At 35.3% G+C, this 14,731-nt stretch overlaps 3 protein-coding genes across 3 annotated transcripts; all 3 read right to left on the bottom strand.

Annotated features, from left to right (window-relative positions):
• Positions 1 to 1,199: 1,199 nt before the first annotated feature.
• Positions 1,200 to 4,863, bottom strand: LOC112001483 (serine/threonine protein phosphatase 2A 55 kDa regulatory subunit B beta isoform). The gene is made up of 8 exons (XM_065772506.1): positions 4,725 to 4,863; positions 4,219 to 4,342; positions 3,925 to 4,048; positions 3,332 to 3,400; positions 3,133 to 3,224; positions 2,867 to 2,944; positions 2,613 to 2,680; positions 1,200 to 1,928 (listed from the first exon to the last, which is right to left on the bottom strand). Exons 1-8 carry the CDS (start codon positions 4,738 to 4,740, stop codon positions 1,792 to 1,794), a joined length of 708 nt encoding a protein of 235 aa, XP_065628578.1. The 5' UTR covers positions 4,741 to 4,863; the 3' UTR covers positions 1,200 to 1,791.
• A 2,982-nt stretch (positions 4,864 to 7,845) lies between these two features.
• On the bottom strand, positions 7,846 to 8,391 carry LOC136067155 (NADH dehydrogenase [ubiquinone] iron-sulfur protein 7, mitochondrial-like). Its single transcript, XM_065772588.1, has one exon. The coding sequence runs from the start codon at positions 8,389 to 8,391 to the stop codon at positions 7,846 to 7,848; it is 546 nt and encodes a 181-aa protein (XP_065628660.1).
• Positions 8,392 to 10,942: 2,551 nt separating this feature from the next.
• Positions 10,943 to 14,606, bottom strand: LOC136067145 (serine/threonine protein phosphatase 2A 55 kDa regulatory subunit B beta isoform-like). Its single transcript, XM_065772505.1, has 8 exons — positions 14,468 to 14,606; positions 13,962 to 14,085; positions 13,668 to 13,791; positions 13,075 to 13,143; positions 12,876 to 12,967; positions 12,610 to 12,687; positions 12,356 to 12,423; positions 10,943 to 11,671 (listed from the first exon to the last, which is right to left on the bottom strand). The coding sequence occupies exons 1-8, from the start codon at positions 14,481 to 14,483 to the stop codon at positions 11,535 to 11,537; spliced, it is 708 nt and encodes a 235-aa protein (XP_065628577.1). The 5' UTR covers positions 14,484 to 14,606; the 3' UTR covers positions 10,943 to 11,534.
• Between the last annotated feature and the right edge of the window lie 125 nt (positions 14,607 to 14,731).

Genomic DNA, 14,731 nt, shown 5'->3' with positions numbered 1-14,731 from the left:
AGTAAGATAGCATATTTCTTATTCTTTTTTGCTAATTAGCATATTTCTTATTCTTAAAATCGATGATTTCGATAGATAATAAGGAAACAAAACGATAATTTTAATAATTTTTCTAGTAAAAAAAACATTTGAGATTAATAAAAAGGAATTTTAAGGAAATTTTATTTTCGTTTTAACTGTTCATTTTATTATAAAATACTACAAATAACACTAAGCTTTTTTAATCTAAATAAGACAATATTTATGTTAACGATTAATTTTAGTAGATATAACACTTGAAGGGAAAAAAATAGAAAAGTAAGAATTTGTTGCAAACTAAGTTACACAAAATGCACACGTGTCAAGTAGTCATTTGGTGAAATATTCAATATTGATAAAAAAGTTTTCAATCTTGATAAAGGAGTTAGTTACTGCAAACTAAGATTTGCAGCAAATCTTTGCCCAAATGGAAGTCCTTGCCAAAAAATGGACCGAAGGATTCTCGGAAAACAAGAAACAGAAGAAGCCAACCTAAATCCGTTTCTGCAGTGGGTCAAAATCAGACTCAGACAGGGAGTACTCATCGACTTAAAGCAAACTTTAATGTTATGACTAATGAGGCAAAACTAACATAGCATGTGTCTTACGTTGCTCTGCATGCCCGCTTTTACAGTTGGTTTCTTCACCCGCCACTTGTTCTCACGCCAATCACTTATTGCGTATGATAGTGAAACTGAGTCACGGCTACCGCTAGTCTAGTCTTCTCCAAACTCCGTTATCATCGATGTCTTTGTAATATCTAAGTTACCTGTATTTCGGGAAGCATTTAAACGAATCGACTTATGGATGGAGGATAGTGGAATCACTTTCGCGTGGATTATTTTGGGAAATATAACTGGAAAATAACTGCAGGGAATCCCTAAACTATGTATGCCAAAGACCACATTGATAAATAGAGGTTTTTAGCGGCCTTTGTAAAAGGAGCCAAAACAGGTTTTAAAAACACTTATTAGAGATCCAAAGGCCAAAAGTTCAGACGAAATATGGTGAGAAAAATTAAACATTTGAGAGGGACTTTCAACCATTATCAAAGAACTTACTAATAACGTGTGTAACATTTGATTTAACAAAGTACACTAGACCAACATATTATATTTTTGAATTTATGAATAGGGTAAGTAGCCTTCACCAAAGCACCCAACCTCAGAAAAGTAGAGACCTATTGAAAAACATATTTGAGTTGAAGAAGAAAAGAGTGGCTAGCATGAGGTGTTCTACCCCCAAAGCCAGATATACGATTACATGGATCACAACAAATTAGCAAAATCCCAAGGAGAAGAAAGAATGGTTAGAATGTGAGACAGCAATAAACATGACAATATTTCACAATCCTATAATTTTAAGATCAAATAATACAAGGTTGAAGCCCCAATGCATCGATGAGAATTGAAGCACCATAATAGTTCCTTTCCCCCAGCTTCATGTTGAGACCCCCATTGGTTTGAAACTTATCAGCACCATTAGCATCCTTTCAGTTGCAGTGAAGCAAATGTCACATTTTCTTCAACCTATTAAGAAACAGCACAACTAGCAATGCCTAGCCAGCCTGGAGCAAAAGATAGTTGGGTAAAATTTTCCAAATTGCAGTCTGGAATCCTGAGGTTGGGAGAAAGGCAAGAGTTTTTTTAAGTGTCAGATATTCTGAAAAAATGGTGCAGCTTCAAAATCAGTGATAGGGGAGGAAGGCAAAGCAGTGTTTGCCAAATCAACCAGAGGAGCTTTGTCTGGCAAAAAAGTCTTCCAGGACCCTCTTTACGCATAATACATGTAAAGGCTATTTGAAGCAGCACAGGCAATTGAGTTCTCGGTTGGATGCCATGCTAGATGTAGCAACTTTGTGGTGAAATCAAAAGCATTTCCATTGGCATCAACTCCAGATGTATCAGCTCCTGTTACAGTTGAAATGGAAAAAAGATGCGCAGAGACACAAGTCAAACTTTATAACACAATTATAAACAAACACTACAAGAAAAGTTTGGGACAGAATCAAAAGATTACTTTCCCAGGGTTTGTATTGGTCTACAAAATGAACTACATACCTCATACAAATTGTATATCAACTGAACAGTGACTCACCATCATGTGAAATTGTACTTCAATATAATTAAGTCAACTAGGGAAATTTAGGTGGAAAAATACACTGATCACACTAGCTTAACAAATTCATTATGTACAAGTCAAAGTAATTGAGTTTTACAGCCAAGGGGATAAAATTATCAGCAACACGCATATTTAAGTTTTGGAGACTTTAGACTAAAGCATATTCAAGTTAAATGTGTCAGAATAACGGTTTAATTATTAAGCTTAAGCTTTTGGGGCAACTTATAATTCATCATGGTATCAAAGTATACAGTTCTGAGTTCAACCCTATCTCCAATCTACCACCCATTCAAAAGTAGAAATTCTCACTTGTTGGGCCCCACTTATTAAGGGAGTCTAGGCTCAGGCTGCTCAGTGGCTCACACGTGAGGGAGAGAGTTAGAATAATGGTTAAATGATTAAATTAACTATTTACTAATAGCTTAACCTTTTGGGACAACTGGTAATTTATCAGAAGGTTAACAAAGACATACCTCGTCTGAGCACACGAGGAAGAGTGCTTAGAGATTTTGAAGGCCTTGTTGGTGTTTGGACTTGTCTCCTGGAAGTGCATGAAATAAATAAAATCATATTATATAAAGACAAAAGATTGAAGGAGAGTTTTTTCGGGCAATTAAATAATGCTATTCAATTAGATAGAAGACTAGTCAAACAAGTTCAAGAGCTGATGCAGCTATTATCATTGTCATACACCTATATTAATATGATGTACATTTTCAGAAAATACCTCATAGGGTTTTTGCTGGCTTCCAATGTTGTTGCTTCTGTGCTGCCTTCAGAACAACCAAACACACGGAACAGATTGCTGGAATCACAGACAAATATTGCATCAAACATTGTGGTGCACATATCATGATTTAACTTACGGTGGTAAAAGAGGATCGTGCAGGAAAAAATATTGCATCAGACATCAAGTTGCAGGTATCATGCTTAGGTGTTTTACACTTTTACTAATGATAATAAAAAAATTCATGCAATATGGTTAAAGCAGACCTGTAGGAACCTGTTGCCACGCGATGTCCATCTCCACTTAGACAGCACTCAAATTTGTCGAAGATAGAATCATTTTCATATAAATCACACAGCTGACCAAGGTAAAGAACTAAAATAAATTGCATTGTATATGATAAATGCATCAGCTCCATTCTATATCATAAAGAACTAATAAAGGCTTTCTGAAGGAATGCGTCACCTTAGGTCTTAAATATTCATGAACCTGAAAAGTTGCAACTGGGCCACGATCCATATTTATGTCCCACAGCTGACAACCAAGAAAACAAAACTAAATGAGGAGAAAGTTGGAGATCAAAAATGGATTAGCATATCTTCTCCATTCAAATTCTATTAAATATCAAACTTGATGCAGATCAAGGGATTACAAATTTTCTTTTTTATTTGGTAAGTTAACATGCACAGCCCATGGGTTTTGACCCTACAACCTCAACCTCTAACCATTCTTGTGGGAAGAGGATGTGTCATTTGAGCCAAAGCTCATTCGCTAGATCAAAGGATTACAATACCTCTGTAGCAATCTTAATCAGAATAATTAGTTTTTAAACTAATCTTTTTTTTTTTAATAAAACGGCAGAAAAGTACTCTTATTCAAAATAAGACCAAGGCACTATTGCTTAAATGAAAGATGAAATACAGCTAACACAAAGCTATTAACTTCTTCTACACATACCAGATAGCATAAAAAAACCATCCAGCACTAAGAAGTTCAGTTCTAGATATAATGCATTTGTGATTCACAGAAATAGGAACTTAAAAAATAGAAATATGAACCTTAAGGGTCATGTAGTCACGACTAAGTATATGTCTTCCATCTTTAGCAAACTTAATATCTGAAATTGAGGCAATTATCTCAGTGAAAAAAGACCTTGTACCAGGCACTTCTGGTTCCTCAAACCTGTACCAGTGAAAAGCATTATAAAAACCTACAAGTCAAAAAGTGAATGTATCCAAAAATATTCTCACACTTCCTTTTCTTTTGACAAGTAAACACTGCTTACACACCAAGATGCAAATAAAAGATGAGGAAAGTAAGTAGACAAGACAAAAGACTGATAGACAGCTTACAATTTGCTATGAGTATCACATAACGCTGACTGCCGCATATCAATGAGACGGATTGAGCCCCTTGAGCTACTGTATGCTAACGTATTACAGTGAGTAGGATGAAACTCCGCTGATGTTATCACCTCTGCACAAGTAAATTCGAGCAATGAGAATGCCGAAATTCTTTGATCACATTAGCATTTTAAATTATGTATGAAATTGAGTTGTGTACATAAATAAAACATTTCAATAATCAACAAAACTCAATGAGAAACAGATAAAATGTCTTCTCATCCATTCACCCCAGCAAAGGGGAGAGAATTAGAAAGTATAACTAAGAAAAACAGAAACACCAGAAAGAATGATGCTTTATCTATTCGAATAGAGTTTTCTTTTAGCACATCCAAATCCTTTTTTTTTTCTTTTTTCTTTTTTAATAAGTAACACATCCAAATCCTTTAAACTAAGAATGATAAAAAGATCCGTCAAATCATTTAATTTGCCACTCAGAATGCCATGGGTTCTACCAGTAAGATCCTCCATGTTTGCAGGCTTGACGTCAACAATATTGAAACTTTGGCTGCTAATTTCTAAGTTCCAAAGATTTATTCGCAGATCATCCGCAGAGATAAAAGTTTCACCATCACTACAAAAAGGGGAAAAAAGAATATAAGTAATCAGTGAATGTCATGGACATGATAGCCATACATATGATGCATTTCCAGAGAAAATAATCAAACATCACTACAGGCATGCATATTGCATAGAAAAAGACTTTTTTTTTTTTTTTAGCTTCGTGGTCGTCCTTTGGTGAATCGTTGTTATTTGTGCTGTTGTAATGCGGAATCTGTGGATCACCTGTTACTTTTTTGTCTGATAGCTCATTCTTTGTGGATGCATATGCTTCAGTTGTTTGGGATCGATTGGGTCATGCCAGGTTCAGTTGAGGACTTATTATTCTGTTGGTTTCATTGGCTTGGGAAGCATAGTTCTGATATCTGGGATTTGGTCCCAGGCTGTTTAATGTGGACTATTTGGTCTGAGCGGAATCGGCGGGCTTTTGAGGATGAGGAGAAAACTGTGGTTCAGTTATTAAGTTGTGCCAAAGGACCCTCTTTGATTGGTCTCGATGTTGGGGTTTCTCAGATTGTTCTACCCTTACGGATTTTATTTCCTCTATTAGAATAGATTAGGGGCTGTTTTTTTTGTCTTGTTGTTTCTTTTTTTTCCTTTGTTCACTACCGTGAACTCTTTGTGTTTCTCTTGCTTTTCTTTTATTAATAATATTCTATTCTTACTTATCAAAAAAAAAAAAATTGTTCTACGGATTCATGTTTAAAAAGTGCCTTAGCACTTATAATTTCCAATACCATAACCAAACAGTTTTTTTTTTTTTTTTTTAATTCCTTAATTTGTGTTTGATTTTTTGTGTGATTTTTCAATGCATGTATAGATAGAGAAAAATAAAGTTCGTGGAGAAAGCATTGAACAGAATTATGGGACAGGTGGCGAAGGTGCTGTACATAGTGGTGGTGGATTAGGATAAGGACGAAGAAGACATCATCAGAAGAGGAAAAAAAAAGGGAATGAGTCCATTTATATATGTTTGGTTCTGAGTAAAGTCCAGGAAAGATAAGAAGAAAAATGAAAATTTTGGTTAAAGAAAAAAAAAAGAATATTTGTAAATGCTGACTTGTTCTCTTTTCTCTTTTTTCTTTTTTCTTTTTTCTTTTTTCGCTGAGGTGGCATTTTAAAATGTCAAATAATTTTATTTTATTTTATTATCCATGTCAACTTCAAGCGTATCACGTTGCCATTTGACACGGAGGTGTTTCCCATTAGAGGGTTAATGGTAGAGACCAAATTGACTACTACAAAAATGTAGGGACCCCAAAATAGTATTTTAGACAAACTTTTTTTTTTTGATAAGTAACGTAAGGATATTATTAATAATAGAAAAAGTGCCAAGCCAAGTACATTGGGGATGTACTATGGGGGCACAAATCAAGAGACCAAAGTACAACGGTCAAGAAAAAAAGAAAAAGACGAACTAGAAAAATGAGAAAAGACCACACTCCATTCAAAGAGAGTGTGCAAGAAAAAAGACTTAATCCCTAGCAGTACTTTAATCTCTAGCTGTATTTTAGACAAACTATAACCCATGACCATATTATGAAGCTCATTCCATAGACCACAGTACTTATACCATTTATGCTTTTGTTTGGTTGGGAAATGTAAGGAGGATAGGAAAAAATAGAAGTAAAGAAGGGACTAATATTTTCTATTGTAACTATTTGGTAAGAGGCGTAGAAAGTAGAGAGAAAACAAAGCGTCTTGTATTATATTTATTTTATATCCAACGTATAAAATTGTTTTCAATAAACTAGAGGGATAATATTGTCAATAACCTATTCAAGACATTTTCTCTCATGTTTCCTCCCATTTTGGAAAAATTAAAAATGGTTGGCTTGGATATAAAATAATCATCTCTCCTTTTTTTTTTCTCCATAGAAAGAACATCAATCCATCTTCCATTTTCTCACCACCATTTCCTCTCCTTTCACTTTTCCACACCCCCAAACACACTCTTTAGAGAACATACAGTTTTCTAATCTTCTAAACCATTTGCCAAATACAACTCATTACTGTTACAATCCTTTACATGTAAGCCCCATTAACATCAACCTACATTGCACATCATACTAATATTTATGTTTGACTATTGAGAATCAAGTACGCATGGATTATCCATCTTTCCCCCCCTTAATTGGAAAGTTGCACACATTATGTGAGTTTTGAACCCACAACCTCACCCTTCTCCCATAAGAATCATCTCTCCTTTTTTCTTTCCTTCCACTTTTCTACTCTACCAAATAAAATATGTTAATCCATCTTCCATTTTCTATCCATCATTTTCTCTCATCTTTCTTTTCTACCCTACCAAACACACTCTTTGAGAACATACAGCTCTCAGACCTTCTAAACTGTTTGCCAAATATAACTTATTACCATCACTATCCTCAGCGTCGAAACTCCATTAATGTCATCCTATGTAATATTCATACTAATATCTATGTTTGACCAATAAGGATCACGCACCAACGGATTATCAATCCCTTCTATTTGCCCTAAGTTACACTCATTGCATTAGTTTTATGATCTACAACTTTATCCTTCACCCATTCCTATAGCAGAAGGAAGTATACTGACCTTAATTCAATTATTCTACCATCACAATCTCTCACAACCATGTTGTAGCACACCCTATCCATCCCATTTGAGGGGGAAAAAAAAAGATTAACACAAGCAGCCACCATACTAATCACTATGTCTTCCACACATCAAACTCCATAACAAAATTCGACCGACCAACCCGCCAAGTTAGCGAAAACCTAGGAAGCATGAATACGGGTACAACACGAGAAATTTGTTAAAAATTTATAACATGACACTGATACGACTCCCAAATGAAGTGTGCGTAGGCAAAAATCCACCGTTAACAATTACTCAAGAAATTAACACAAGCAATCCAAGTCAAATCCCAGACAACTAGCCAAGAGCTTCGTAGCTCAACTATTGTAACCATTGAATTATCCAAAAAAAAAAACCACAATAACCTAAAAGAAAGTAACTAAAAAGGAAAGTAAATCACATGAGATCCAACACATCACACATCTTATTTTCTCTGCAACCAAACAGTAAACTAACCCCACCCCCCACCCCAAAAAAAACAACAACAACAATCACAAAAACCATAAGCAACCAAAAATAAATGAAAATGAAATCTGAAAGAAGAAATATATACTTGCGGAGAGCAGGGGCCATCTTGTTGGTGAGAGTGCCAGCGACGATCATGCAATCGGACTGGCGTGGGCTGGGCCGGAAGATGATACCGAAACGGTCCAGATCGTAGCGAGCAGCACCGGTGTGCATCATTTCGACGGCGCAGCAAGCAAGTCCGAAAGTCATGGGCCAGATGGACCCAGTCCGGGCCCAGTTCATGAGGTCGTCGACTTTCGAGATCACGAACTCCGCCGCCTTCGAGAGGCCCGCGGGCGGTGGGCCCCGGGCATAGGGGGCCGGAGTAGTGGCGGAAACGCCGGCGGGTGCGGTGGTGGTAGAGAGGAGGCGCTGTGAGAGTGCTGGGATTATTGAGCTTGAGAGGCGGTGGGGAGTTCGGGTTACTAGAGCCATGACTAGAGAAAAAGAAAAGAAAGAGAGTTGAAAGTTGAAATGTTTTGACAGTGGCTCCGGTGGAGGTGAGTGTGCGGTTATTTCGGTGGAACTCTCTACTCTCTAGATTGGGGGAAGGAAGTCAGGAAAGAAAGAAACCCAACAGAAGAGAAAATATATGGGAAGTAGATTTCCTACGGTTTGGTTTTGTACAGTTCGGTTTAATAAACGAATTGGGTGTTGTGTGTGTATCACCTTATAACCCGCTCCGTTAAAGTAACTGTCTTGCTTGTGGCGTGTGAATTTAACAAAAAAAAATATTTACTGCTTCTGTTTTGGGGTTGCCTCTATAGGATCCCACATCGGGCAGTTGTGTGTATGTGTTTCTCCTTATAATTCGCTATGCGCAAGTAACTGCATTGCTTGTAACGTATGAGTTTAACGAAAAAATATTTACTACTTTTGCTAGGGAATTGCCTCTATACGATCCCACATCAGACAGTTGTTTATGTGTGTGTTTCTCCTTATAACTCGCTCCGTGCAAGTAACTACCTTACTTGTGGCATGTGAGTTTAACCAAAAAAAATAAACGAATTGGGTTGGGACTATCTACTTTCTAGTTTTTAGTTTGAAGTTTGGACCAACTTATTTTTAACGAGAATTTACTTAATTTAAAATGTTGTAAACATATTATTTCTCTTTTTTTAAAGCAAAACGTGATATTGTTTATATTTTATCATTTATCAAGTAAGATACCAAATTTTTCATAAGTATTATGGTGGTATATTGGGATTAATACATTATAATTGAAGTGTCAATGATGAACCCCTCGTACGCTCCTACTCTCATAGTAGCAGCCTCACTCATATGGTCATAAGATTAATATATATACCTGAGTTTTTATTTTTTATATATAAATTTTATTTTAAGAATCTAATTTATAAGTGGATAAAAAATTTGAAAATCAACAGAAAAGTGATCCTATTTTTTAGGCAATGTTTTAGTGTAAATTAGAGTTGTATTTTTACCAGATTGTCCTTAGATTTATCTCTACTTAAATATAAGAGTGTAGGGACATTTTTGAACAAAAAAATAAATGAGGATTTCAAATAAAGAAAACTCCTTAAATAGTAGTATAGATAAATGAGAAATATTGCTAAAAAAGTTGTGAATTAAAAATGTTCGTTATTTATACATGCATGTTATTTTTAGGGCCCATACACTCATAACTGCACGAATAAAATCTTTTGTGCATTTTCATTTTAAATAATTAATTAATAGAAAAGTGAGAAAAAGAAAAAACAAAAGAGGTGGTTGACGTCAATCAAATGGTATATTTTTTAATTGACAGATTGCAGTACACGCAATCAAATAGTAAGATAGCATATTTCTTATTCTTTTTTGCTAATTAGCATATTTCTTATTCTTAAAATCGATGATTTCGATAGATAATAAGGAAACAAAACGATAATTTTAATAATTTTTCTAGTAAAAAAAACATTTGAGATTAATAAAAAGGAATTTTAAGGAAATTTTATTTTCGTTTTAACTGTTCATTTTATTATAAAATACTACAAATAACACTAAGCTTTTTTAATCTAAATAAGACAATATTTATGTTAACGATTAATTTTAGTAGATATAACACTTGAAGGGAAAAAAATAGAAAAGTAAGAATTTGTTGCAAACTAAGTTACACAAAATGCACACGTGTCAAGTAGTCATTTGGTGAAATATTCAATATTGATAAAAAAGTTTTCAATCTTGATAAAGGAGTTAGTTACTGCAAACTAAGATTTGCAGCAAATCTTTGCCCAAATGGAAGTCCTTGCCAAAAAATGGACCGAAGGATTCTCGGAAAACAAGAAACAGAAGAAGCCAACCTAAATCCGTTTCTGCAGTGGGTCAAAATCAGACTCAGACAGGGAGTACTCATCGACTTAAAGCAAACTTTAATGTTATGACTAATGAGGCAAAACTAACATAGCATGTGTCTTACGTTGCTCTGCATGCCCGCTTTTACAGTTGGTTTCTTCACCCGCCACTTGTTCTCACGCCAATCACTTATTGCGTATGATAGTGAAACTGAGTCACGGCTACCGCTAGTCTAGTCTTCTCCAAACTCCGTTATCATCGATGTCTTTGTAATATCTAAGTTACCTGTATTTCGGGAAGCATTTAAACGAATCGACTTATGGATGGAGGATAGTGGAATCACTTTCGCGTGGATTATTTTGGGAAATATAACTGGAAAATAACTGCAGGGAATCCCTAAACTATGTATGCCAAAGACCACATTGATAAATAGAGGTTTTTAGCGGCCTTTGTAAAAGGAGCCAAAACAGGTTTTAAAAACACTTATTAGAGATCCAAAGGCCAAAAGTTCAGACGAAATATGGTGAGAAAAATTAAACATTTGAGAGGGACTTTCAACCATTATCAAAGAACTTACTAATAACGTGTGTAACATTTGATTTAACAAAGTACACTAGACCAACATATTATATTTTTGAATTTATGAATAGGGTAAGTAGCCTTCACCAAAGCACCCAACCTCAGAAAAGTAGAGACCTATTGAAAAACATATTTGAGTTGAAGAAGAAAAGAGTGGCTAGCATGAGGTGTTCTACCCCCAAAGCCAGATATACGATTACATGGATCACAACAAATTAGCAAAATCCCAAGGAGAAGAAAGAATGGTTAGAATGTGAGACAGCAATAAACATGACAATATTTCACAATCCTATAATTTTAAGATCAAATAATACAAGGTTGAAGCCCCAATGCATCGATGAGAATTGAAGCACCATAATAGTTCCTTTCCCCCAGCTTCATGTTGAGACCCCCATTGGTTTGAAACTTATCAGCACCATTAGCATCCTTTCAGTTGCAGTGAAGCAAATGTCACATTTTCTTCAACCTATTAAGAAACAGCACAACTAGCAATGCCTAGCCAGCCTGGAGCAAAAGATAGTTGGGTAAAATTTTCCAAATTGCAGTCTGGAATCCTGAGGTTGGGAGAAAGGCAAGAGTTTTTTTAAGTGTCAGATATTCTGAAAAAATGGTGCAGCTTCAAAATCAGTGATAGGGGAGGAAGGCAAAGCAGTGTTTGCCAAATCAACCAGAGGAGCTTTGTCTGGCAAAAAAGTCTTCCAGGACCCTCTTTACGCATAATACATGTAAAGGCTATTTGAAGCAGCACAGGCAATTGAGTTCTCGGTTGGATGCCATGCTAGATGTAGCAACTTTGTGGTGAAATCAAAAGCATTTCCATTGGCATCAACTCCAGATGTATCAGCTCCTGTTACAGTTGAAATGGAAAAAAGATGCGCAGAGACACAAGTCAAACTTTATAACACAATTATAAACAAACACTACAAGAAAAGTTTGGGACAGAATCAAAAGATTACTTTCCCAGGGTTTGTATTGGTCTACAAAATGAACTACATACCTCATACAAATTGTATATCAACTGAACAGTGACTCACCATCATGTGAAATTGTACTTCAATATAATTAAGTCAACTAGGGAAATTTAGGTGGAAAAATACACTGATCACACTAGCTTAACAAATTCATTATGTACAAGTCAAAGTAATTGAGTTTTACAGCCAAGGGGATAAAATTATCAGCAACACGCATATTTAAGTTTTGGAGACTTTAGACTAAAGCATATTCAAGTTAAATGTGTCAGAATAACGGTTTAATTATTAAGCTTAAGCTTTTGGGGCAACTTATAATTCATCATGGTATCAAAGTATACAGTTCTGAGTTCAACCCTATCTCCAATCTACCACCCATTCAAAAGTAGAAATTCTCACTTGTTGGGCCCCACTTATTAAGGGAGTCTAGGCTCAGGCTGCTCAGTGGCTCACACGTGAGGGAGAGAGTTAGAATAATGGTTAAATGATTAAATTAACTATTTACTAATAGCTTAACCTTTTGGGACAACTGGTAATTTATCAGAAGGTTAACAAAGACATACCTCGTCTGAGCACACGAGGAAGAGTGCTTAGAGATTTTGAAGGCCTTGTTGGTGTTTGGACTTGTCTCCTGGAAGTGCATGAAATAAATAAAATCATATTATATAAAGACAAAAGATTGAAGGAGAGTTTTTTCGGGCAATTAAATAATGCTATTCAATTAGATAGAAGACTAGTCAAACAAGTTCAAGAGCTGATGCAGCTATTATCATTGTCATACACCTATATTAATATGATGTACATTTTCAGAAAATACCTCATAGGGTTTTTGCTGGCTTCCAATGTTGTTGCTTCTGTGCTGCCTTCAGAACAACCAAACACACGGAACAGATTGCTGGAATCACAGACAAATATTGCATCAAACATTGTGGTGCACATATCATGATTTAACTTACGGTGGTAAAAGAGGATCGTGCAGGAAAAAATATTGCATCAGACATCAAGTTGCAGGTATCATGCTTAGGTGTTTTACACTTTTACTAATGATAATAAAAAAATTCATGCAATATGGTTAAAGCAGACCTGTAGGAACCTGTTGCCACGCGATGTCCATCTCCACTTAGACAGCACTCAAATTTGTCGAAGATAGAATCATTTTCATATAAATCACACAGCTGACCAAGGTAAAGAACTAAAATAAATTGCATTGTATATGATAAATGCATCAGCTCCATTCTATATCATAAAGAACTAATAAAGGCTTTCTGAAGGAATGCGTCACCTTAGGTCTTAAATATTCATGAACCTGAAAAGTTGCAACTGGGCCACGATCCATATTTATGTCCCACAGCTGACAACCAAGAAAACAAAACTAAATGAGGAGAAAGTTGGAGATCAAAAATGGATTAGCATATCTTCTCCATTCAAATTCTATTAAATATCAAACTTGATGCAGATCAAGGGATTACAAATTTTCTTTTTTATTTGGTAAGTTAACATGCACAGCCCATGGGTTTTGACCCTACAACCTCAACCTCTAACCATTCTTGTGGGAAGAGGATGTGTCATTTGAGCCAAAGCTCATTCGCTAGATCAAAGGATTACAATACCTCTGTAGCAATCTTAATCAGAATAATTAGTTTTTAAACTAATCTTTTTTTTTTTAATAAAACGGCAGAAAAGTACTCTTATTCAAAATAAGACCAAGGCACTATTGCTTAAATGAAAGATGAAATACAGCTAACACAAAGCTATTAACTTCTTCTACACATACCAGATAGCATAAAAAAACCATCCAGCACTAAGAAGTTCAGTTCTAGATATAATGCATTTGTGATTCACAGAAATAGGAACTTAAAAAATAGAAATATGAACCTTAAGGGTCATGTAGTCACGACTAAGTATATGTCTTCCATCTTTAGCAAACTTAATATCTGAAATTGAGGCAATTATCTCAGTGAAAAAAGACCTTGTACCAGGCACTTCTGGTTCCTCAAACCTGTACCAGTGAAAAGCATTATAAAAACCTACAAGTCAAAAAGTGAATGTATCCAAAAATATTCTCACACTTCCTTTTCTTTTGACAAGTAAACACTGCTTACACACCAAGATGCAAATAAAAGATGAGGAAAGTAAGTAGACAAGACAAAAGACTGATAGACAGCTTACAATTTGCTATGAGTATCACATAACGCTGACTGCCGCATATCAATGAGACGGATTGAGCCCCTTGAGCTACTGTATGCTAACGTATTACAGTGAGTAGGATGAAACTCCGCTGATGTTATCACCTCTGCACAAGTAAATTCGAGCAATGAGAATGCCGAAATTCTTTGATCACATTAGCATTTTAAATTATGTATGAAATTGAGTTGTGTACATAAATAAAACATTTCAATAATCAACAAAACTCAATGAGAAACAGATAAAATGTCTTCTCATCCATTCACCCCAGCAAAGGGGAGAGAATTAGAAAGTATAACTAAGAAAAACAGAAACACCAGAAAGAATGATGCTTTATCTATTCGAATAGAGTTTTCTTTTAGCACATCCAAATCCTTTTTTTTTTCTTTTTTCTTTTTTAATAAGTAACACATCCAAATCCTTTAAACTAAGAATGATAAAAAGATCCGTCAAATCATTTAATTTGCCACTCAGAATGCCATGGGTTCTACCAGTAAGATCCTCCATGTTTGCAGGCTTGACGTCAACAATATTGAAACTTTGGCTGCTAATTTCTAAGTTCCAAAGATTTATTCGCAGATCATCCGCAGAGATAAAAGTTTCACCATCACTACAAAAAGGGGAAAAAAGAATATAAGTAATCAGTGAATGTCATGGACATGATAGCCATACATATGATGCATTTCCAGAGAAAATAATCAAACATCACTACAGGCATGCATATTGCATAGAAAAAGACTTTTTTTTTTTTTTTT

This window comes from Quercus suber, unplaced genomic scaffold (assembly GCF_002906115.3).
Source record: "Quercus suber isolate HL8 unplaced genomic scaffold, Cork oak 2.0 scaffold_60, whole genome shotgun sequence".
NCBI classification, from domain to species: Eukaryota; Viridiplantae; Streptophyta; class Magnoliopsida; order Fagales; family Fagaceae; genus Quercus; species Quercus suber.
This window is presented reverse-complemented; position numbering and strand designations above follow the sequence as displayed.

Coding starts and splice junctions, on each gene's coding strand:
- LOC112001483 (XM_065772506.1), bottom strand. Junction 4,049..4,218: donor TGTGATACTCATAGCAAATT/GTAAGCTGTCTA, acceptor TCACTGGTACAG/GTTTGAGGAACCAGAAGTGC. Junction 3,225..3,331: donor ATGAATATTTAAGACCTAAG/GTGACGCATTCC, acceptor TACCTTGGTCAG/CTGTGTGATTTATATGAAAA.
- LOC136067155 (XM_065772588.1), bottom strand. CDS start 8,391: ATGGCTCTAGTAACCCGAACTCCCCACCGCCTCTCAAGCTCAATAATC.
- LOC136067145 (XM_065772505.1), bottom strand. Junction 13,792..13,961: donor TGTGATACTCATAGCAAATT/GTAAGCTGTCTA, acceptor TCACTGGTACAG/GTTTGAGGAACCAGAAGTGC. Junction 12,688..12,875: donor GTGGCAACAGGTTCCTACAG/GTCTGCTTTAAC, acceptor CTGTGATTCCAG/CAATCTGTTCCGTGTGTTTG.